Source organism: Pelmatolapia mariae, linkage group LG4 (assembly GCF_036321145.2).
Source record: "Pelmatolapia mariae isolate MD_Pm_ZW linkage group LG4, Pm_UMD_F_2, whole genome shotgun sequence".
NCBI classification, from domain to species: Eukaryota; Metazoa; Chordata; class Actinopteri; order Cichliformes; family Cichlidae; genus Pelmatolapia; species Pelmatolapia mariae.
Window position 1 is genome coordinate 36,197,017 of NC_086230.1, and position 25,136 is coordinate 36,222,152.

Genomic DNA, 25,136 nt, shown 5'->3' on the forward strand with positions numbered 1-25,136 from the left:
CAAAGTACTCAAATTCTAAGCATTTCAAAGTAACTGGACTCAGCTGCTGTGGTTGGTGTTTAGAACCAGTGAACATGAAGCAGTCAATTTCAATTTCCTTCATCACTATGATTTCTCCATAACAGTCTCCAGCTGCCCCAAACAAAAAGTCATGTGACTGAAAGGAAGGTGTGGCCTGTTAGCAGCCCATAAAATCTGATGATTCTGCGCAGTCAAGCTCAGAACTTTCTTTCTCCCAGACTGCAGCAACCTCACGACTGAACCACTAACACCTGCTGAGCGAACAGGATCAGCCGCACCTCTGCAGGTCTGCTTTGTCACTCTATTGCACGAACGCTCACCTATGAAAACACTTCATTTAAAGGGTTTTTACATCCGGATTTAAACCGTTAAAGACACGAACTGATGAAGTTTAACGAGGCTAACAACTGTGTGTGTGTGTGTGTGTGTGTGTGTGTGTGTGTGTGTGTGTGTGTGTGTGTGCTGTTTCATGCATAAATGGACAACCACGCTGACCGGGATTCACAAACGACTGAATGACTTCATAACTGGATCAACAGAATCGAACACGTGCATTAAACACAGGAACAAATAGGAAACTAAATGGACAAAAGTAAATGAATTTGGGAGTTAATAGAAAGGCAAACAAATACAAAATCAAAGCATAAAAGCAATTAAACTTTGAATATATTCATGTATAATTTCCTTTATTTCAAATGTTATTTTTAGTGCCTGTAAAATTAATTTATCTGTAATTAAGTCATTTATTGATTGTCTTGTAGTTTTACTAAAGTTCCTGTTGGTGTTCTTACTTGTCTTATCCTGAAAGTGTGCAGACACATGTGGGCTGGCTTGCTCGCACATGGATTTGTTTAGTTTTCAGGCTTTTCGTTGAGCGAGGGACTGAAGATGCTGACGCAGCAGGATGGATCTGCCAGCTGTTATTTTTATTTTTCTGTCACTTTGACTTTTTATTTGTAATTTAGTTTTGTTTGAGTTAGTTTCCAGAGTGGATTTTCTTACTGCAGGTTAGTTTTTATTGTTTGAAAACTTTTAATTGTAGTGTTGTAACTAATACTGTATGCAGGGCGTACGTCCCGGGCCACATTTGGAGCAATCAGCACAGGTGATGCTATGAGGACAGAACTGTTGGAAGCAGTGACTCAGAGTCTCTTACAGGCATCCAGAGTCTGAATGAACACGTGTATGAAAGCCTCACCAGCCAATATCACAGCAAAGCATCAAACAGACATGCCCGTCCACTGTGTCCACTTCACGCTTTGCCTCTCCACAGTGTGAAATGGACACGCGTGCAGAAGTAGCAGTGACGTGCACGCCCGGCTCCCGTGTCAGTAACGTCTGTTTGACCCTGTGATTCTTCTCCTGCTGGCTTTAAATATAATACTTAGAGTGAGATCCTCTGTAACTGTTTCAGTTATTTTTCATTTTTTCAAGTTTTTATTTTAGTAAACTAAAACATTTTTATAATATCATAAAACTGAAATGGTTTGGCAGCATCTGACAGCTTCCTGATGAAGCTACGAGACTTTTTTCAGAGCAAACAAAGACACGCAGCTCTCGTCTCGTTTGTCCTGTAAGTGTTTGGTGCTGCAGGACCTACACACAGTTATTCTTCATGGAGGTGAACCTGAGAGCTGCTCGTTCATTTACAAATGACTTTCATGTTGTGTGTTACAGCCATGGCATCCCGTTGGTGGCCCTCCTCGATGCTCTTGGCTTCACTGCTGTTTCTCTACTGGACGACCTCCTCTGCTCGGCCCCGTGACCCCGTCACAGCTGACCTCTCACCACCTTACAGGGCTCGCAGAGACCTGCCTGAAGACAGCAGAGACCAAGCTGATCAAGTTCTGAATGCTGTCAAAGATTCTCTGTCTCTGTTTAAAGACGTGATGGAAAATATTAACCCTGATAAGGTGGTAGGTGTAATCAAAAGCCTTTCAAACTTCGCTAGCCTGGCCCCTGGCATCGGAGGTGTGGCCTCCTCTGTCATCAGCATGGTCCTAGTCTTCATCCCACAGGACGACCCAGTGCTGAAGGCCGTGAAGGAAGGCTTCGCTGAAGTAAACAGGAAGATGGATTCACTCTCCATCCAGATCTCTGACCTGGCAACAGACGTAGAGTGGTTCAGCTACATCAGCGTCTACTCTCAAGATGAACTCCGCATCCTCAACGCCTGGAGGAAGTTCAACGAGTTTCGAGAGAGTGGCGAGCTGATGCGAGGTGAGGACAAACAGCGACTGGCACAGATATTCACCAACTACTATGAGAACACGGGAGCTGAGACCGGTATGACCAACCTTTACCATTACCTGACCGTCACCAGCACGTCTCTGAGCGGAAACATCAACGAACTCCTGAAGAGGAAGTTTAAATGTGACACTAGTCAGATCGGAAAATACAACTTATATTTAAGCAGCCTGCTGTGGAAGGGGATGCTAGTCAACCAGTTCTACTGGAAACTCCTGGGTTTAAACACAGCAGCCAAAGAAGCTGAACACACACAGATGTTCAAGAAAGTCTCTGAAGCTCAGATTTCAGCTGTACAGTTCTGTCTGACCAACTATGAGCAGTTCATGAAGAACGACGTGATAGAGACCGCCAAAGCTCACAGTGCTAATAACAAGCAAGCCATCGCTGTTCAGGTGAAGACGGTTCTGGACCAGAAGTACAACTGGTACAGCTGGGTGGTGGTGGTATATGACACTGATACAGACACAACATATGCCTTTTACAATATGACAAAGATCCCTGTGGACAGTGTCACTGTGGCTGTGGGCTACACTCTGAAAGAAGAGCAGGACACTAAAGCAGCAGCAGTGGTAAAGGAGCTGGACGTGTGTAACCCGGAGCCATATTACTTTTACACTGTGCCAGAAACAGACTGCGATGAAATCGCACAGAACAACTGCAACCGCGAGGTCGATGGAGTTTCTGTAGGTCAGTTTTTAAAGGTGATGCACAGCATCAAGTTTCAGTGGAATGACTTAGTGGAAGTCCCAGCAGCCATGAAGTCCTTCAGATGTTGGAGGTATGATTGGCTTCCATCCATTTTCAGTCAAATCTGCATCCATTACTCCCGGTCCCTCGCCGTCTGCCATCCTGATACGTGTCTGAACGGGGGACAGTGCAAGAGGCTGCTGGACTCCAACCAACACCTGTGCGACTGCCCCGACAGTTACCTGGGAGACAGGTGTGAACACAAGATGAACACCACTGTGCTGCCAATAGATGTAGGGTTTACTGTGCAGAGAGCTCCGCCGTCACCGCCGAACTAAATCTGGAGGATCTGAGCGCACTCACTAAAAACCACATTACTGTGAATGCGCTGACACAGCAGTCGACTGCAAACATGACAACAAACAGACAGGCTGAGGTATCTGTGATCAGTCATGTGTAAGGCAGTGTTGCTTTAACGATGTATTCGTTATGTTTTCTTTGTGCTTGCCATGAAAATAATTAACTATGTGACCACAAATAAAGACAGTGTGAACCTGGACTGTGTCTGATTCTTAAAATATCTGAAACCATGGCTGCGGTTGGGGATGGGATCCACTGGGAACAGGTGCTTTTCTCCTTCATGTTTGCGTCCGCTGAAGCTTCACGGGTCAGAGTAACGTCGTGAAGTCATTCTGGAAGCTGCAAAAAAACGATGAAAATCTTTCACTTTGACTTCCTCATCTTTGGTTTGACAGCATTTTAGTAGAGAGAGACAAGATGGCTTGAACATGAATTGAGCTGGAGTTTGGGAAGGCCTCAGAGGGGCCGGGCAGACCTCCGTGTCCTAATGACAAGTGAAAGAACTGAAAAAGGAGGAGGGAGGGTGGGGCAGGAAAACGAACGGCTTGTAGGGCCGGCGATGTCATCTACAGACAGAGGACACGTTAGGAGGTGCGATCCTGCTCCTCAAATTCAAATAATTTATCTCCAACTAATGCTGTCAAATAAAAGACATCATGTCCTCTTCATGCAGCTGATAACAGTCAGTGTGAAACAGAAGCTGTGCTGCTCTACGATCAGCTGTAAGGAGCAGCATACAGGCAGGATGCTGAGGAGGAAACATGTAACGACACACGTACATGTAACACGGTGGCTCCGCCTTTGGACTTTTTCCTCAGTTGGTTTAGATTTGGCTACAAATATACTTAAAGTGTGATCAGCATTAAGTGCAGACATACATGACTGTTTCATGTCGGGGGTGCTGAGCCGTGAATCTGAGGGCAGCTGGGGACAACACCGGGACAAATGAGTCGCTAGAGCTGCAAACGTGAGACGACAGCGCAGGTCTGCAGGTCTGCCTCAGTCACCTGCAGGAAAACTGTAAAAAAAAAAGAGTTAGTGTTCATTGCATTTCAGTTAATTTCTCTCAGTGGGTGTGGGCTGCACAGAGTGTGTCTGTGTGACAGACGTTACTCATTAACAATGATTCAGACTGCTTTGTAACCTCCACATTAACCCTTTCACACACAGTGGTCACTACAGCTATTCAAAGGCTGTTTGCTGGTATTTGTGTGCACTTGTATTGGTGTTGGTGGTATACTTGCACATAAACCAGTACAGTATTGGACACTGACGTGTCACTCCATACCCTGCCACCTGCTGGTTGTGCATGAATTATGACAACCTCAATCAGGATTTTTTTCTTAAGTATTTTTATTCATCTTTTCAGGCCTGATCCTGATTGAGGTTGTCATAATTCATGCCTGACAGGGTTAAAAACAAACTCTGCTCCAAAGCCGAATATTTGTTCAAACATTTTGTTAAGATCAGCAGCAGTCACCACATAAACCCGATAATATCTCACTGCAGTCAGAGCTGCAGAGCCAGCGTCTGTACTGACATGAACATGGCTGTTCATCCTTTAACTGATGCAGGTGTACTTTAACATTATTGAGTCTGTCCACTCAGGTCAGGGAAACTTTGCACTTTTGCACAAAGACAAGATTCAGTTTGCTTTCAAATAAAAGTATAAAATGAATCTATGAAAAACTCAATAAGCATACTTTCCTGCGAGAATAATCGGTGCAGTTTGCATCTTAATTGCCAGCTGGGTCAGTCGTGTCCAAACAGCTAAAACCTCTGCAGAGCTGATCAGCACACACAGAACAGGGCAGACTTTGTGCAGCTCTCAGTAAACGAGATCAAACTTCCACTTTACATTTAACAACCATACGACCACGAGTGGCATCGCCATCCAGGGTGGAGGAACCCATATTTTGAGCAGTGTGTCATGGAGGAATCCAACAAACATCTGGACAACCCGACCAAGCAGACCGACAAAAAGAGGAAGACCTACTCACAACCGACCTGGGGTAAGTGTTTTAGAGTCCATAAACACAAAGCTGGATATCCTAGGGATGCTCCATCAGGAGATCAGAGAGTTTATCTCCAGAAGGGCAACACAGAACTCAGACTTTCTGTCACAACAATAAAAGTGAATAAATCCCCAGAAAAACTGTCCTTGACATACAAACAAGAAGTATGTGAGACAACATGGTTTGAGTCTTAAATGTTTGTGCTTATGTTTCACAGGTCTCGACGTTAATTTGTTGTTAAGATGAATTTTGTGTTTGAGCATTTGATTTTGGATAGTTTGTTCCTGCCTCATGTTTTGTTATGTTTTGCAAGTAGTGATGTGGAGATGACACCTCACGGAGGGTGTGGCACATTGTGCTTATTGTGTTGATGTGTGTCATTGGTCCAGGTATGTGGATGACACCTGGGTGAAAATCAAATCTCAGGACGTTTCACACTCCACGGATCAAATTCACGAGGGAGGATATGAAAAGTGGCAGGTTAGCCTTCCCAGCTGGACTTTTGTCAAAGCTGGGAAGGCACCAAAAGAAAGCTCCAGCTGATCCAGGACAGAAGGACAACCTCTGACTAAGTGAAAACCTGTAGTGATCCCGTACATGTCAGGAGCAGTTGAGACTAATTTTTTCTAAACACTGTGTCTCTGTGGCTTTTAAACCTCAAAACACGCTGCGCCAAAAACTGGTCCACTCCAAGGATCGGGTCCCCCGACACAAACAGAGTAACATAGTGTACGCTGTTAAGTGCCAGGAGGATTGCCAGGATTTATACATCGGGGAAACCAAACAACCTCTGGCTACAACCCAGAAGAGCTACCTCGTCAGGCCAGGAGTCCTGTAGTTCATGGACGTTGGTGTTGATGTCATCGATCTGTAGGCCGAGCAGTGTGTTGGTTCTGGTTCAATCATTTATTTGTCTGTCAGTGGTCACGCTGCACTTCAGTCTGTTTTATCTCCTCGTCTGTCACTTTTGGGAAGTCGGATTTTACCCCTTACCGGAATTATTTGCTTCTCTGGCTGATGTCCAGTTGGATTGAATTTTTGCATTTTGAACTTTAACCTTGGTCTTCCGTGTCCTGTGACTGGGCCGTCTTCCCTCTGTCTCTCGTTACAAGGAGTCGGGGATCGAACCACCAAGCTTCAAATAAGATCCATGAGACCGAGATCATGCGAAGCGAGGACCCAAATGCAGATGATTATAGGCAGGAAGGAGTTAACTGAAGCTGAGCTATTGATTTATTAAGGCTGATTGGCAGAAAATACAGAACTAAAAACCAAAACAGAACAGAGAACTAAAACAGAAAACCTAAGCTGACATACGCAAGGAACAGAACACGGACCGTGGAGAACCACAAGGGTAGATTAACAGTCTGATGAAGAGCAGAGGAAACACTGACGGGTGTGTTATGATCCAATTGGCCCACTCCCGCTCCACCAAAGCAAGAACACAAACTGTAGTATCTTTTAAAGTGCTAAGCAGCCATTTAGTTGCTTCAGCAGTGAGCAGTGCCAAAAATAACACACAAAACTCCCTAATGGTCCCTATGCTTTCCTACACAAATGAAAACCAAACAAAAGACAATTCACTTACCTAACTTTCTAAATGAAAAACAGGAGAAAACTTAATCAACAAAAATGGCTTCTCACGCCTACTAGGCTGCTGCAGTGAACAATATATACAAGGTGAACAAAATACACAATTGCTACTTTACAAATCTATTTACAAAATTAAGGTTCTAACACCACACACACACACACACACACACATACACACACGGTTATACTTGCAAAACAATGGGCAAAGACACTCCATGAAACAAAGATTCAAAACCACAAGGTTTTTTGTTGAATGGTGGAGGCTAGGAGAGAGGGGGGCCAGGTGGCTGTCATCTGGTGGTTAAATACTGGAGGTGATAAACCAATTATCCAATCCGAGGACAGGAAGAGACTCCACCCAACTACTCAGCAGGCGCGCCCAGGTCCACCTCCTAAGAGAAAAGGGGAAAACATCCACAGCCATCCTCTGGTGGGAGGAGTCGCACATAACACAAACACTGACAACACTGGATCATAACATTTCCCCCCAACCAAAAATCAAACATTTAACCCCAAATGAAATGTTTGATTCATGACCTAGAGAGGACATCAGCCATGACGTTCTCTAAGCCCTTTTTGTACCGGATTTCAATGTTGAAGTCCTGGAGGAGTAAGGACCAGCGCATAAGGCGCTGGTGGCTGTTCTGCATCTGAGTTAGGAACTGGAGAGGGTTGTGGTCAGAGAACACGACGGTTGGAAGGAGACTGGACCCAAGGTACACTTCAAAGTGCTGCAAGGCTAGCAATAAGGCTAAGGCTTCCTTTTCAATTGTGCTGTAATGTAACTGGTGTTTTAGGAATTTTTTTGGAAAAGAAACAGACTGGATGGTCAATGCCATGTTCATCCTCCTGCAAAAGCACTGCACCAGCCCCCAAAGCACTGGCATCCACCTGAAGCTTGAACAGGCGTGTGAAATCAGGGGCGGCCAGCAGTTTAACACACAGGAGCTCTTTCAGCTCTTTTTTTCTTTGCATTCAATGGCACGGTCACATCAAAGAAATTGGCAATAAGAATGAGGTCATCCTTTTTACATCTGTCCAACTTTTCCTCAGTTGGACTCAAAGTGAAATCCTCCAATTTAAATTCCGTACTAACACACACCAGCCCACACAAGAAAAAACTGCCAACCAGAAAAGTAGAGCCAACAAAGAACACAGGTAACCTACCTGCGACAACGGCAAAGAATAAAGAACAAAGAACAAACGAGCCCACACCCCAAGTCAACTCGACGAGACGAAAAAAAAGGATGGACGAGCCCCCAATTCATGTTGCGTTCAAAACACGCCTAGACTAAGAACGTAACAGGTGAATAAACATGGGCGACAACACAGAAAGGAAACTCAACAAGCTCAAATAATCACCAAACAACATAAGCACAAGAAAACAAAACCAGGAAATGAGATGGAAAAGTCCATAAACACAAAACCCTGGGTGAAAGATCCAGAACCGTGACACGGACTGAGAGTACACCTGTGTTCAGGTAAACCTCTGCAGTTGTTGTATTCTGGTTTCATTTGTAACAGACTCCAGACCACCCAACAGGGTATTCATAACAGGGGCTCAGACTGACTCTGCTGCGTTACATAGCAACATACAGTGTGTCATCACAGCACGCTCATTCCTGTGTGTCACGCTCTAAAATGTCCGTGTAGCAACACAGCCTACTGCCAACAAACTGCATCTGCTTCACTGAGAGCTAAAGGCCAGACATAGAAGTTTCCACAGAGAACATTCGTCTGTCTTCAAACAAAGGATGAAGCTCCAGGCGTACGGGGCAAATTCTTCCCAGGAGTCTTTGCGTGTTGACGTCACAGAGCTCCTCCTTCTTCTTCAGAGCGAGTGGACGCAGCACGATGGAAGAAAATCAGTGAGTGTTTAAAGAACTTTTAATGAGACTTCTGCTTGTCCCGACTGTCGACCTCCTTCCTCCATATGGATGTGATTAGGATAAACGTGCCTGTGAAACTTCCTGTATGAACCCTTAAACTATTCGCACGATCAGCGTAACGATCTGTTCACGTTCGTCTTCTTCCTGAAACTCTTCGGTGCTTTTGCGAGGAGGAAGCCGTTGAAAAATTGTCTGAAGCTTGCTGAAGAGGGTGGGGGAGGGTGTTCGTGGTTATGTTGTTGCGTGTGTGCGACTCAGTTTATGTTCATGCTTTCTGAAATCAGCCTCTATAAGACGACCATCCACCTTTGTAGAGCGCTGCAGGCCCTTTCTGTTTCACTTCCTGACATTAGGAGGCGTTCCTGACCGATCGCTGCTATGTGATTGGCTGTGAGGAAGTGTCTGTCTTAGAGGAAAGCAGAATTATTTTAATGCTTTTCAAGTTTTCTTCTGCAGGAATCTAAAGTTGTGTGATTTTTAACAGGGCACAGGTCATGATACTGCTCCTGGGAGAGCTGAATAGACTGACTGCGGAGCAGTTTACCAGTTTCAAGTGGCAACTGGGACGCAGGATGCGGGATATACCTGCATACCAGCTGGAGAGGGCAGACCGACATGAAACTGTGGATCTGATGGTGCAGCACCACCCCCATCAGGCCGTGGTCTTCACCCTGGAGATTTTTAGGGCCATCGCCAGGAACGATCTGGCTGAGCATCTGACTCAGCAACTGGCCGATATCGACATGGGAGGTGTTGAACCTGCTTTTTCTAAATGAAGCTGTAGAAATGTCCTCACTTTACTCACGCTGAGACAGCAGCAGAGCGCCAGCTGAAGCGCTTTTTTTTTAAGAGAACATTTTAAAAAATTACCTTTATTTGGTAAAACTTTGAATTTTTCATGACGATGGTGAGGAGTGGTGTGTGAACTTGTGAAACACGCCAGAACCAGCGTGACAGAGTGATCACGTGACTCTGTGGTTATTCGACTGTTTCTGTGTTTCAGATCTGAGATGACGGGTCTTCGCCTGAAGCTCCGGAAGCATCATAACACTCTCAGCTCCCACAGCATGAAATACAAATCCATGTCTGTTTATTGATAAATAATCAACTTGTTTGACATTATCTCTGCCTCTGTGACCCAAACTCTGTGTTACAGCGCCACCATCAGGGCAACACCGGACTGTCCACCCTTATGTAACCGGGTTATAATTACACAAAATATGTTTTTAAACCCACATTTGTCCTGGTATACCTGACCTTTAGGACCTCCAAGTCTGTAGTCATCTCCATTATCAGTTAGAGCCCCTCCTCATCCTTTTCTTCTTCTTTGGTGCAACCCTGTAAATTTGGGCTACCCCTTTGGCCTCTCCCCTTTTCTATAATTCCCTTGTGGGGGAATTATTCCTAATTATATCTTTATCCACCTTGATGTTTGTCATTGTGAGTTTTAGTTCGTTATTGTCATCATTACGACTGTCTTTACTAAATGCTGTGTGTAGTACGTGTGTAGATAGCAAGGAAACATTGAAACAATGTTTAGTCAATATCAGGCGATGTCATTGAATCAACGTTGAAATCTGACGTTGACCTAACGTCACTCTTGCACCCTTTTTTAATATTGAAACAACGTCAGGTTTTGATATTGAATCAATGTTGAAACCTGACATTGATTCGACGCCATATTTTCTAACACTGTTGACATTGAAACAATGTCAGATTCTGATATTGAAACACTGTTGAACTATGACGTTGATTTTCCACCTCTTTCACACAGTTGTTTTTTATTGAAAAAAACAAAAAAACAAAATGTCAATAGACATGTATCATTTGCAAAATACTTTATTAAAAGACAAAGTTTCCTTTTACATTTCTATGTTTCACGTCACTTTTTATTATTTACTCCGGGATGGGGATGGATGATGGACGTCCTGCGTGCCACCCGTACGATCTGGAGCATATCTGAGCCATTTCTGGACTGCTTGAGCAAAGACAAACTCAGACATAAAGTTCGCCCCTACCTGCTGCGCCAGGCCATCTAGGACAAAAATAGACACACACACAAAAAAAACAAAAGACAAAAAAAGGGAATTAGAGCACATGAATAAGCTCTTGTTAATTGTTTTCAGCAGGGAGAAAGTATGTAAACTCCTCGGCTGATAAACATGAAAGTCACCAGGCAGAAATCAGCAAACTGCCGCATTTGATTCCCAAAGAGCTATAAGCTGAAAATGTGATATGTCTTAGCATGGTGTGCCGTGTATCCTTTAAAAAAAAAAAGAAAACATGGGGTCCTCGGGCTGTACAAAGTGTACAACCCGAGGACAAAACAAGCCGAAGACCAAAGACTCCATCTCCAGATTAACCGGACATGAAAGTCTTGTTATTAAGAAAGACAAAATAATATAGCAAAAAACAGACATAGGAAATGTGAAATGCACCCAGCACATCAATTGATCCCTTTATTGTTCACTTTAGGCTCATAAAACTACAATAAATGTTAAAACTTACCAAATATGCATCTGCACAGCGCTGTCTCTTTAAATGCCCTTTTTTGCTTTGTCTGGTCCTTGGTATTTTTCCCCTGCCCAGTTGAGTACAGAGGCCAGCTCCTTTGTAATGGCATAAACCATTACACGGCGGACTCGCACCTCCAGTGTGGTCCAGCAGCACCAATCAACGCAAAGCGTCTCACCTATAGACACATTTTAAGAGATGGAATTAGTGTGTCTTATGTCTTAAATGTGTATGCAAGTGCTTGTGTGTTTACTTCATGTAATTGATGATAGAAACATGTCATTTGGTTTTCCCTAAAGCCTGATTTTCAAGTCATACAAAGAATAAACCAAAGTATTGGCAGTACAATGTATTTCTATTCCCTTTTGTTGGATATTCATTTGTTAGTTCTTGTAACTGCTAAAAGTGTTTACTAGTTTTTGCCTGTCACATATATTTGTTATACCATGTAAACTGTGAAATTCCAAGATGTTCGAACTTGCCTTGCAATAGTGGCTTCACAGAGTCTCTGGAATCTACAGAAAAAAAAAAATCACAACAAGATGACATTCAGGAGTATAAACTGGTGTTTTGAAGATAAGAGTACAATGACATTGTGATGCAGCTTTAAAGCTTTTTTAAAAGCATACCATCTATAGGGAAGACATCAAACTCTGCATGCTGGCGAGATCGCAAAGCTGTGTCGGTTTGTGTGTTGTGCCGGAAGCTGGGTGGGGCATTATGATGGTTGCTATCAGTGGGCTGGGGGGCAGACTGCGGAGTGGTGAGGGCTGTTTAGAAAAAGATCATTTTTAAGTATTTAAGAATACAAACAACTTGTCAAAAAGTTTCCTTGTGTCAGACACAGATATGTACACAGACACTAGACAGTATTTTATTACCTGGTATTTTCACTCGAGGGGCCTGGGGAAACCGTTTTTTTGTAGGCTGCTCATCCTCTGAGTCCGTATATGTGTACAGGGGATTTGGTCTAAAGAAAAGAAATTAAAAACGGTCTTAAGTAATTGTAAATATGCTTTTGGCATATTGTTTCCTAAAGTTAGTTTGATTTCTAACAACACACACAGGAAACAGAGACGTGCAAGAAGGTACAGCATACAATGAATTTTTGAAGTGCACAAGTGTACACGGCTTTGCATTTTTAAAAAGTTTACAAACTTCCACTTTTTGGACTATATTATGTGGCGATATTGCAGTATGCAAGCACCACAGATATGTATAAAAGACAAGATCATAAATTCTTAACAATCAAAGATATGTTTGTGAATAAAAAGGTTTTACTTGTGCTTTCTTTTAAGACTGGCCTGGGTTTCTTCTTCGGACTGAAGGTCAGACGTGTCACAGCGTTCACGTAGAGATCTCTGAAGACTGCGTTCTGCTTCGTGAAATGTGCCTGGAAATACAAACACAATGTACGGCCAGACATACATTACGTGTGGACAAAAGGTGCAAACGCATAGAAAAATCAGCGGTTTCAAAAATACGCTGGTACGTGTGGACGTAGCCTTATTCATTATTCAAGGCACAAACGGAAAGTCATGTACGCGTGCAACGTACAGTCACGTGGGCATGCCACGCGAGCATTCAAACTGAGTCTAAAGTTTTCGTGTGCGAATTGAAGCGAGTGCTCTCCAATCATCAAAAGTAACAAAGTCATTCAACACGTTTATACAGTTAACTTTACGTTTACCAATCATACATCACAGATTTACAACTTTTTGTAGTACTATGCTAAAAAGCAACTACAGAGCGAAAGTCTGGGTCAATGGTCGCCGAGGCCACGGCAAGGCTAAAGGAACCCTCGAAGCGTTAGGCTAGCTTTGTAAGGGAATATAACGGAAAAGTATGAAACGAAAATGTTTTCTTTGTTGATAGATGCAGTGCAATTTATTTGTTGCCGGAATGTAAGATGAAAGTAGACACAATTTCGGGCTCCCACATTTTGTCCGAAACTGTACATTAACAAGTTTTTTACTGTTATTCAAATGCGACCGTGGAAATAACGAATAGAAGAAAATTCATTCATTCTTACCTTATACTAGTGATGGGTCCAGCAACACTGACGCACCGACGCTTGTATCAAGCTCACCTAGCGATGCCTGTATCGGTGCGTGTGTCGCTTTAAGAAAAAGTCACGTGATCGATACGGCTGCTGTATCGATCATTGCCAACGCGCCAAACTGTGTTTAAAAAGTACCGCATCCGCATCTGCCAACGGAATGAGTCGCCACCAAAAAAAACACAAAATTACTCTCGCAAAGATAAAAAAAATAAAAATACACATCTCTCCAAAAACAAAATGGAGCCCGAAAGAAAAAGAAATGTTTCTGCTGTGTGGGATCATTTTGATCTTTTAACTGCAAATAGTTTGTCTGTCTTTGTTTCAGTGTAATCTATCAAAATAGGAAAAACAGCAATGTGACTTGAAGTGTAAATTATTTATTTCATTTTATGCAGGTTAAATGTCGCATCTGTTCTGCGTTTCTTACACAAACAAATGCACCTCCTCTGTGTTTAGGCATTACAGAGCCAAACATGAAAATGAGGAGACAAACGCACCGAGAATGAACACTGGTAGGCCTATATAGACACTGAATGGCTTTATCATCATTTTTTTTATTAATATGTGTTTTATTATTTTCAAATCAAGCATCTAGTAAGTCTGTTCTGGACCAGGCAGTCCTGAATTTTATTATAAAGGACTGCCAACCCCTTAGTATTGTGGAGAGTGTCGGAGAGGAACATTCCAAGATCAGAGGGTCCTTTAACGTACTGAGCGAATAGGAAGACATCTTATCAGAACCTTTTCCACCTGGCTTTACAGATTTTGTGTACCCCAGCTTCATCTGTGCCTGTGAGTTTTCCAAAGCTGGGGAAATGGTGTAAAAAACAAAAAAAAAAAACGCAATAGACTGAATGCAAAAACATTGGATAAACCTATTTTTCTGAATAAAATTTATAATAAACTCTGAGTCAAATGGGTAATATCACATTCACAATACTTTCATTTTAATTTTCACTTAATGTCATTCACAATATATTTTAAAGATGTCTACAATATTTGCAATATAAAAGATATAAAATGATTGAATGGAAAATACACTATCTTACAGTGTACAAGTATGACTAGGTCATTGAATCAGTGTCTGTTGTGAGTCTTAAGTAAGTTGCCTGCAATGATATTTAAGGTCCAGCAGGTGTCAGTATGGAGCAAAACAGCAACACTGTGTCGACACAGTGTAGATACAGTTTGGTGAATGTGCTGAAACGCTTCACGAGGCCTCATCTACCCATCACTACCTTATACTAATCGTGGTGCAGGCCACTGCAGTGCCTTCTCCTTCTTTTCCGCTGAGAGTAAATGTAATGTCCCGCTCCAGTGTTGCCAACTCCTCAGTAAGGAAAATCGCTATTGGCTGTCCTAAAAGTCGCTAGAAGTCATCACCTAATTTGCATAATTGGTCATGCTAATATAATTGTAACCTATGTTGTTGGAGAGAGAAATAACATCGTGGAAGAGACATAAAGTGAGTAAAAAACGTCCTAAATGCATTTAGAGTTTATTTAGAACTACAAATTAAATTTCTTTTAGCAATTGTTTTTTTTAATGTCACAATTCCAACCCTGCCCCTTTATCCGGGCTTGGACCGGCAAAAGTGACCCGAAATAGGCACTCTGGTGGAGTAACTTTGTGTGTGTGTGTTTATAAGTAGTTTTAAACCTTGTGATCCACAAAACAGCATAAGAGTAAAAGAAGAACTGACTGCGTTACAGCACCCGCTGCTTGTTGAGAGTAAAAGCGATACGCGCTTTCTCCTTTTTTGTTTTTCCACAAATAAACAAGAATGCAGCACTGAAACAGGCATGGAGGAAGAGACGTAAAGAAACCGAGAAAAGATGGCAGGGATGAGGCAGAGAGACAGAAGAAAACAACAGTAGCATCTCTAGCTGTTATGACCTAGGGGGTCTGAAAACTCGCTAAATATAGCGACAAAGTCGCTAAGTTGGCAACACTGTCCCGCTGTCAGGCTGACTTCTGCTAAATGGGTCAAACTGGGCAGAAAGTAAACAAACACATAACATCCTTATAGAATATGATGTAACACTATAGATCAACTTAGCTCAGAATATATAAAGCATATAAACAATTACAGCAATATGATGCAACAAACACAGCAGTGCTACTAATCCAAAATACTCAAAGCTTCATAAAACTGAAACAAACATTTATTTTTAGCTCCATTCTGCTGCTGATACATACTTTAGGTTTCTGAATATTAAACTTGTTGCTGCCTTTCATAGTGTGTAACTTGAAGGCCCTGAGTACTTTCTCCCACACTGAAAACACTGGAATGATAACATTATTTGAACATTACCTAATAAGACTGATTCAGGACAGACAATTAGTTATTTTAAACTTTTCTAGCAGTCCTTCACAAACAGGGAACAGTCTGTCTATTCTCTCCATCTGTCAGCTGCTGCTGGCTCTTCCTCCTCCTCTTCCTCACACACTGCTGAGTTTGTCCTGGTGGATCATCAGGGGTGCAAAGCCTCACAGATGATGTGCAGCAGTGGGTCCCTCAGTCTGTCCTCACTCTGGACACTTGCAGTTGTCACACATGGAAATCAAATGTGTGATAAGCTGCAGGATTCAAACACAAGTGTAACTTATAAATACATGTTCATACTTTTATTCCACAATCAGAGAGAAAGAAACAGAGAGAGAGTGCAGGACAGACAGACAGGTGACAGTCTCAGGTGTATACACTGCTACAAAACAGCACAAGAGAAGGAGGATTTAGTGTTTGTGTTATTACGAGTGCTAAACAAGAAGAGTTCCCAGATGGTACAGTGGACACATGTGTGACTCCTGTGATTAAAGCATCTTTCTTTCAGCTTAACGAGTGAACCGTCAGCTCGTTCAAACACACGTTAAAGTCCGTTTGGCTCGACACCACCGAACAGAGGCAGCAATATAACATAGCTAACATTAACAGTGCAGTGAATGCTGCTTGTGCCGTGATATTCAGGACTGCAAACCGAGCAGCATCACTGACTTTCAGCTTGTTGTGTTTGTGGATATATGACTGACTTTAATTATCCATGAAATCATCACATTCTCTGTAAGATTAAGGTCGACTATATATATATATATATATGTTTAGAAGTAAAGGCTTTAAAACCAAGTTAGTACAAACATCACTAATGTCACATAACTTTGCCGACATGTGGCCAACAGTAATGTTTTAATGTTCTTCATTATTAAACATTCGCACATAAATAAGTGACATCATATTCAGTACTTACTTTTGACAGTTCACTCTTCAGCCGCTCCCTTCTGCCGTATTTTGCGGCAAAATTATCCACACCCACTGCCGCGCTATGAATTGTGGGATATATGGGACCACGAAGCGTGCACTGGACCACGCTTGTTATTTGGGGAAATCGACGGCGCATTTGGAGTATGCATTTGAAGTACACTTCGAATTGGGACAGCCGTCGTCGCGTGGCGGTGACGTAATCGCACTTAAAATGCGTACTTCAAGCGTGCAGACCCTGAATTGGGACACAGCCAAAGAGTACTCAAAATGTCGCGACAAATGCGTCCTACTTTGCCCTGAATTCTAAGGATGGGTCCAATGTATCCTTCATGTCCTACTATATCCCAGGATTCATTGCGGGCCACCTGCCGCATAAATTCCGAACCAGTAGAAGGATTTTGGAGCGGAAAAATGGCGGGCGAACCGGGCGTGACAGTGGGAGAGGAATCCGCATTCAAATGTAAGTACTTGAAAATCTGGTGTTACAAAAGTTAAACCCCCGTAGCGGTTCTGTTGGTAGTCTCTGGGCATATGCCTGTGTTTGGCTTATAATCCATAGAATCCCCGTGATAGATTGCACGTGAACTAGTATGGTGGCCCCAGCAGTTTGTCATGCATTGCCACTCACATACAGCTACGTTATATCTTGCTAATTAATCGTTTTGTGATACGTTGCAGGGAACAAAGAACAAACAACTCTCCTCATCAGATTGCGAGGCGAAAACGACCACCTCTTCACTGGGGTGAAGAATTCTGCCACTGTGGCATGGAGGTACAAGAACAAATCAATTCACACCCATATATGAGTATAGTTTCATTAACCCTCATGCTGCACAGAACCTGTGATGTCCAGACGGTATCACTCTGGCGTGCTGCTGTGCAAACGTTCGGATGTGGGGATCAACATAGTTGCCAAGGTTTCTGTCTGCTCTTATTTTTCACTGTCCATATATATATATATATATACATACACACACACACACACACACACACACACACACCTATATATGTGTGTAATACACACACACCATTTGCGCACAAACATTATATGTTGCAATATTCACATGTCATTGGATGGTCACTTACTTGGGGTACAAAGGTGCGGTGCACCTCCAGCGCTTGCAGGAAGATGGCCCTGAACCTCGTTTTCATCATTCCTAACGCACGCTCTATGATGGAGTGTGCCCTGGAATGGTGGCTGTTGAAGCGCTGGGCTCCCACACCTCGGACTGGCCTCTTGTAGGGTGTGATGAGGGGGAGTGGACGTTGGAGGCATGGGTACCCTCCATCTGCGAGGATGAAATGTCCTGGAGGAGGGTAGACTGACTGTCTGTACAGTGGGCTGTGGCGGAGCACCCTGGAATCGTGCACCGACCCAGGCCAGCCCACGTAGGTGTCGATGAAGCAGCCCTGATGGTCACAAACTGCCTGCAGGATGATAGATGGAAACAGTTTCCTGTTTCTGTAGCACTGACCATCAGGGCCGCTTGGACACTTGATGCGGATGTGGCAGCCGTCGATTGCACCCACCGCTTTCAGGAAGGCTCTGTGGTGTGCCAGCCCTGCAAACCCACGGGACACTGCCTCCAGGTCCTCTGGTGTCTTTGGGAGGTGGATGACCTGGTGGCGAATGGCCACCACTTCTTCTGTGACACGGTGGACAATGGTGTGGACAGTGGAACGAGGCATCCCAAACACTCTTGACACCACCCTGTAGGATGCTCCACTTGCCAACCAGAAAATGAATACCAGGATCTCCATTGTGGCACCCCAACCATGGCGCCGATCCTGGTCCAGGAGATTTAGCAACACTGCCAGGGACTCCCTGCTTAGCCGAAAATCGCGCCTCGTGTCCTCCTGGTTGAAGAAACGGTCCAGGACGGGAACACTCAGGTTGATCCTGCAGTATACGGTTCTCCTCTGCTTGGATGAAAGGTGGAGAACAACATGAACAGTTATGGTGGCAGGGTATGGTTTCATTTATTTTGAGGGATCCAAGCATTATTCTGATTATTATGCTTATGTGACATGTACTACTGCACTGTGACAATACTTATGCTTTCATACATATACAGTTCATCTGTGTAACTAAGCATGTTTCTGTACTCTAAGGTACCCTGTTTTCAGCTTTGTGACATTTTTACTGCCATTCCAGGTACACACATGAGTTACATGATCCAATTCATGGTCGTAAATGCATACTACATGTTGTCATATCAGCTTCAGGGACATTTACTTTATGTATTTCTTTATGATATGGTGACTGTGTACGCATGACTAGCTATCATTCAGTTATTGACATTATCCATTGGACTTAACAGTTGATTCTGTTCATTTGGATGTCGCGTTTTCAGTGGGGGACACGTTTTTATCACTCAACTGTTGTGGAAATTTTAATTACCAAAGCCTGCAGACGGGATGAGTTGTAACAACACCTTTATTTCAGCTATCTCATGCATGAGGAGGGACGTCAGTCAGGGGGCACTGAAAGTCGTCTCTGACAATGAACAATTCAGGTCCTTTTTATACACAGTCACAGAACAAAAGACTTTTACAGTTGCAGTTCACACCTTGGCTCTAAACAGAAAGACTCTCTATCACCTGTGTGAATCTCCCCCACTCTGGGGTCAAGCCTTCCTGTGTGAGCTTCCGTCTCCTGGGAGACATTCACCAGTTTCTCACCGTCTGTTTCCTGGCGTGAATGAGGTGTGAACCAGACATGCTAAACTAAGTAATATGAAAGCATTTCATCAAGACAATACATTAAAGGACAATACACTAAAGAGAAATCCCACAACACATCCAAGTGACTTCTTCAGTCTCAGCTGACTGCTGGTTTCCCTGGCTGGGATGGCTGAGTGATTCCTAAATGTGTGTAGTTTAGGGTAGCTTATTTTACCTGGATGTGACTGGCTCTGATGAGCCTGAGGTACCACACATGCTGGCGACGTTGGTGCTGGTTTTGTAGCTCCTCTTGGATTAGAACAGTGCACATGGCACGGAGCAACATTATCCGATCCATTTTTCCAGTTTTCGCACATGCCATTGGCGATCGGCAAAAACGTTGAATTGAGGGCGGACTCGAACGACGGCAGGTTGTCCACAGCTGTTTAGATGTTGTGACTCATTGTTTTTTTTTAAATAAAGTTTCGACGGAGAAAAAAAAAGGGGGCTGTCCACAGCCACTCACTTCCTGACTACCCGTCCGTCTGAGGACACTACCTTGTGACGTAGGTAGGTAGTGTCCTTATGAGCATCTTTCCCCTGAATTCGGACACAGCAAATGGTTACCTGGAGGGATGTACCACTGTGAGAGGGGTGCAGCGGAATAATCCAAGTGATCGCTGCTTTAATTTCCCGTACACATAAATTGCACGTCGACACGTTTTTTTAAAGCTGGTGAACTAGACCAGAAATCATTGATAACAAAAGAACAATAAATCTGCTTTCTCCGGTACTTTATACCCGCTCAGCTGCAATGCAATTTAACGCTAAACTACAAATCGATGGCTTTTTGATGGTGACCAGCGCGGAATGATGGTCAACTATAAATAGATGTTTGCTCGACGTTGTTGTTGTCACCTGGTCGACTACAAATAGATCAAATATCAATGACAAAAAAACAACGGTAAATCAACATCATTACAACGTCCCTATAGTAAGACCGTCGGTTTACCACAGTATTTCAATGTTGTTACAACACTGGCATTTCAACCCTGACCATAACGACGGATCGGATGAAAAATCAACATCAATTCAATGTCGTCTTGCTATCTGGGATCGTTAATGCTAGCATGAATAGATCATTCTTGCTAGCTTGGAAGTGTAGTGAGTCTGGTTAACCACACTGTTTATATTTTACTTGGAGGTCTTTCTTTCTACATTTCGTTGTCAGGTATGTCAGATTTTTGTGTTGGTGTTTTTTTTTTCCATGTAAGTTTGTACTTCATGTGGGAGAGGAGCTGGAGCGGGCAAGTTGTTTACTTGGAGGTGTTTCTTTCTACCCTTCTGTCGGAGACAATGCAGGAATGCACCGGTTACACTTACAGGTCCAGCACAGCCTCCATCTGGAGCATGAGTAGTACAAGATGATTTACCAGCGAGCATAGGTGTGCCCATCAAACCAAATCATTCCCAAATGAATCGTTTACTCATTAATCTCAGAACCTCCACCAGGTCACCAGCTACCTGGCTAACATCAGGGGCAGGGCACACAACAGTCTGTTTGCCACTAAAAACAAAACCCTGACGGTTCACCCATGTCCTGCTGCTGGGTGTTAACGTGATCTCCTAATCAAGCTTCAGCAGCAGAGAACCTGCAGACGGTCGTCACCTACCTGAGCTCACAGTCCAGCGTTTAAGCTCAGTGAGCTCAGTAACACCTGGAGGCTGCAGCAGCCTCTGTAAGCAGGTAGAAATGTTTCTTTACTCCAGGTTAATTTGGGAACACTGGAAATGAAACATGACGTTAAAAAGACTAAAAGGAAAAACTGTTCCATGTTTTAAATGGAGTAAAAACACTGAAAGTCCATCTTATTTTACATTTTGAACCGTCGATTAAGTTTAAGAGCGTGCAGTTTGTTTGTGCCCATTTTTATTTAAAATCACATAATTACATATGTACCCACTGCACGGGTAATAATGAACCACCGGCGAGGGCCACCAGAGGGCGCTGTTGATCTGCCCAGAGAGGACTGAGGGTCTGACTGTGGCTTCTTTGGCAGACAGGATGCAAACTCAGGAAAGGAGGGGAAAGAAGACAAGCCAGGACTGGCAGGTCAGAGAGGGCGGAGCTAAAGAGAGTGAGAGAGAGAGAGAGAGAGAGAGAGAGAGAGAGAGAGAGAAACCTGTTTGAGTGATCTGGGCTCGCCCCTCCAAGATCAGAAGAGAAAAAAGTGAAGTAGGATGGTTGGATCTGCCTTTTACTGCAGGTAAAACACAACAAACCCTCTATTTATCTGTGTGTGTGTGTGTGTGTGTGTGTAACTAGTTGTAGTTGAAGACGTTTGCTTTGTTACATTTTTGTGTATTGTTGTTGTGTTTGTCTAGATAAAAGTGTTTCCAGTGGACTTGTAAACCCTATGTCACGGGGACCTGGTCCCACACCTGCATTATGGGGACTATGAGTCTGTTTTTAGATTCAGTGCATGTGTGTGTTTGTGTGTGTGTGTGTGTGTGTGTGTGTGTGTGTGTGTGTGTGTGTGTGTGTGTGTGTGAGTGTGTGAGACTGTGTTAGTTGCTGGTATGTGTGACCGAGTGTGACACAGTGTCCTGATTTCAGACTGAGTGGGTTTTGTTCGCTCTTCATTAAAAATCTGTAGAAATGACAGAATCACAGTGAGAGTGTGTCTGAAAACCCGCCGGGCATAAGAACAGGTTTTGCTGTAACTGCAGACTCTGTTGTTGGTGGTGGTTAAACTTAGAAATGGGACGGTCCAAAAGTTGTCGTTCGACGCACACTTCAAACCTGGAGGTAAACATTCACAGGCCTCGGAAATATTCACGTTTGACTGTTTTATCGCCACAAATCACAAGCGAAGAGCTAAAGACAGAAAGAGTCAAAGGAAGAGCTCGGTACAGGAAAGAAGGGCCTTCATCACAGCCTTTTATTCTGAAAACAACCTGCTAAACACATTTTACAAAGTTGTGGTCAAAGTCCTCGACAGGCTGTAAACATGCAGAAGGTTCACCTGGGTTTGGATATGTGCTCTTGTATTCCTCACACACAGACAGAAACACAGCACATGTTTTATGTCTAAATCTTATTAGACATGTTTTGTGTTATTACACAGGGACACATCTTACATAAAACATACAGAACCACATGTAACAGTGTTCTGTATGTTTGATAATGCTAAAATATTGAAATTACACATGTTCATCGTGTGTTTATGTGCGACGTCGAGAAGAACTTGAATAAGTGAAAAAAGAATTTGCTTCCACTAAAGCTTTTAGAGGCGAGTCACATGACTCCACGTCGCAGGCTGGAGTTCATCATCAGGTAAAAACTCTGCACGTTATAATTCTGTATGCTAACAAAGTGCCAACGCATTTCGTTTTTATAAAGTTTATTACATTTAGATGTTTCAGAAAACAACAGACGCTGAACATCTGCATGAACAGATAAGAGCTCAATAATAAGAATAAACCCGCCTCTGTAGTATGTGTTTATAATAATGTTATAACAAGTGATAAATGTGTTTAGTGTGTGTTTGGACACAGGGCTGTGTGCTGTGTTGTCCACAAACTCCATAAACCGAGCTGAACCTGAACCCTGACCCTCACTCACAGTGTTTTAGTGTGTGGGGACTCTTTGTTTTCACGGGGCTCAGGATCACTGAGCCATCCTTCCATCAGGTTACAGAGGAAGTTTGGAAGGTTTGAAACAGCGTGCGAGGGGTGAGCGGGCAGGTGCCAGCCAATCAGAGCCGTGTGTTTGTGCTGAGAGTGTGTGATGCTTGTGTGTGTGCATTCCTGTCAGCGTTGGTTTGGTTCCAGCCTCATGTGGGCGGAGCCAGCAGACAGATTTATGACCTGGACTCGTTTATTTCTGTGTGCTGTGACCACACCCGCTCTCACACGGGGTAAAGGTTGAACAGTCTTTAGATTAAGTGAGCTGGGATTGGCTGCTGGGTGTATGATGTCACTTGAGGCGTGGCTGACGAGGCCCTCGCAGATTCTCCTTTAAATGTTTTATCTTTTCTGATTGGTGGACAGGGTGTGTCCCGCCACAAACCCTCCAGTTTATTTTTTCACATGCTTCGCTCCTGTGGTCACACAGAGCAGTGTGTGTGTGTGTGTGTGTGTGTGTGTGTCACATACCAGCCTGCTGGTGCGGCAGAGACACAATCACAGTGAGCGAGGAGGGGGAGGGGCAGCAGCATTCCAATATACCAGCGTCTCTGAAACTCACCTGTCCCAGGTGTGTTTAAATAGAAAACAATGGATTTCAAAAATAAAGCTTTATTTGTCTTTGCAGCGGAAACAAACAAACAGCAGGAGAAAAACACAACAATAATAATTATTAAAAATGACTGAAGTCATAAATAAATGAACAAAATGACAGTAAGATTCTTAAGGTCATGTTTATGAACGAGTGAATTCCTTCATGGTTTTTGTACAGCAAAAAAAAACCAAACCTCTGGTCATTGAAAACCAGAAAGACGAACTAATGATTCACGAGAAATAATAATCAGTGATCATGATTTTCATCTACGGCCTAGAAATCAACACGGTCCACTGAAAACAGCATGAAATGAGTCAAATACTCCACTGCTTTACAAAGTTACGTTCATTATGGAAATATTCCACACTTCACCCGCAAATAAATCTGCAGGCGACGTCACACCAGGCTCTATTATTTACATCTTAACACATGAAACTCCTGCAGTGACCTCACAGTATGGCAACGCACGCAACTAAACATGGCAACTCCTGACGTGGAACACAGTTTAAAATAATAGAAAAACAAAGAGTGGGGTAACAGGAGGGTAAAGAGTGGGGTAACAGGAGGGTAAGGGTGGGGTAACAGGAGGGTAAAGAGTGGGGTAACAGGAGGGTAAGGGTGGGGTAACAGGAGGGTAAAGAGTGGGGTAGCAGGAGGGTAAGGGTGGGGTAACAGGAGGGTAAAGAGTGGGGTAGCAGGAGGGTAAAGAGTGGGGTAACTGGAGGGTAAGGGTGGGGTAACAGGAGGGTAAAGAGTGGGGTAGCAGGAGGGTAAAGAGTGGGGTAACTGGAGGGTAAGGGTGGGGTAACTGGAGGGTAAAGAGTGGGGTAACAGGAGGGTAAGGGTGGGGTAACTGGAGGGTAAAGAGTGGGGTAACAGGAGGGTAAAGAGTGGGGTAGCAGGAGGGTAAGGGTGGGGTAACAGGAGGGTAAGGGTTGGGTAGCAGGAGGGTAAGGGTTGGGTAACTGGAGGGTAAGGGTGGGGTAACAGGAGGGTAAAGAGTGGGGTAGCAGGAGGGTAAAGAGTGGGGTAACTGGAGGGTAAGGGTGGGGTAACTGGAGGGTAAAGAGTGGGGTAACAGGAGGGTAAGGGTGGGGTAACTGGAGGGTAAAGAGTGGGGTAACAGGAGGGTAAAGAGTGGGGTAACTGGAGGGTAAAGAGTGGGGTAACAGGAGGGTAAGGGTGGGGTAACTGGAGGGTAAAGAGTGGGGTAACAGGAGGGTAAGGGTGGGGTAGCAGGAGGGTAAAGAGTGGGGTAACTGGAGGGTAAAGAGTGGGGTAGCAGGAAGGTAAAGAGTGGGGTAACTGGAGGGTAAAGAGTGGGGTAACTGGAGGGTAAAGAGTGGGGTAACTGGAGGGTAAAGAGTGGGGTAGCAGGAGGGTAAAGAGTGGGGTAGCAGGAGGGTAAAGAGTGGGGTAACAGGAGGGTAAGGGTGGGGTAACAGGAGGGTAAGGGTGGGGTAGCAGGAGGGTAAGGGTGGGGTAGCAGGAGGGTAACAGGAGCCCAGAGTTCACAGGTTTGAGGCCGGTTGCTTCCAGG

At 43.9% G+C, this 25,136-nt stretch overlaps 2 protein-coding genes and 1 long non-coding RNA gene across 5 annotated transcripts in view; 2 read left to right on the forward strand and 1 right to left on the reverse strand.

The window, feature by feature from the left end:
* Window positions 1-250: 250 nt before the first annotated feature.
* Window positions 251-3,455, forward strand: LOC134625659 (SE-cephalotoxin-like). The gene is made up of 2 exons (XM_063470915.1): window positions 251-307; window positions 1,699-3,455. The coding sequence occupies exon 2, from the start codon at window positions 1,701-1,703 to the stop codon at window positions 3,294-3,296; it is 1,596 nt and encodes a 531-aa protein (XP_063326985.1). The 5' UTR covers window positions 251-307; window positions 1,699-1,700; the 3' UTR covers window positions 3,297-3,455.
* Window positions 3,456-11,996: 8,541 nt separating this feature from the next.
* Window positions 11,997-12,720, reverse strand: LOC134626094 (uncharacterized). Its single transcript, XR_010093793.1, has 3 exons — window positions 12,611-12,720; window positions 12,211-12,299; window positions 11,997-12,099 (listed from the first exon to the last, which is right to left on the reverse strand). It is a non-coding gene; the product is annotated as an uncharacterized LOC134626094 (long non-coding RNA).
* Window positions 12,721-21,494: 8,774 nt separating this feature from the next.
* The window catches only part of LOC134626632 (rho GTPase-activating protein 12-like), a 37,530-nt gene continuing 33,888 nt past the window's right edge, over window positions 21,495-25,136 (forward strand). For 2 of the 3 annotated variants that reach the window (XM_063472611.1, XM_063472614.1), the window contains exon 1: window positions 21,495-21,581. The gene's annotated coding sequence lies outside the window, so the exon portion shown is untranslated. Of the gene's footprint in view, window positions 21,582-22,035; window positions 22,124-25,136 lie in introns of those variants that run through there. The other variant, XM_063472612.1, reaches the window with a different exon arrangement.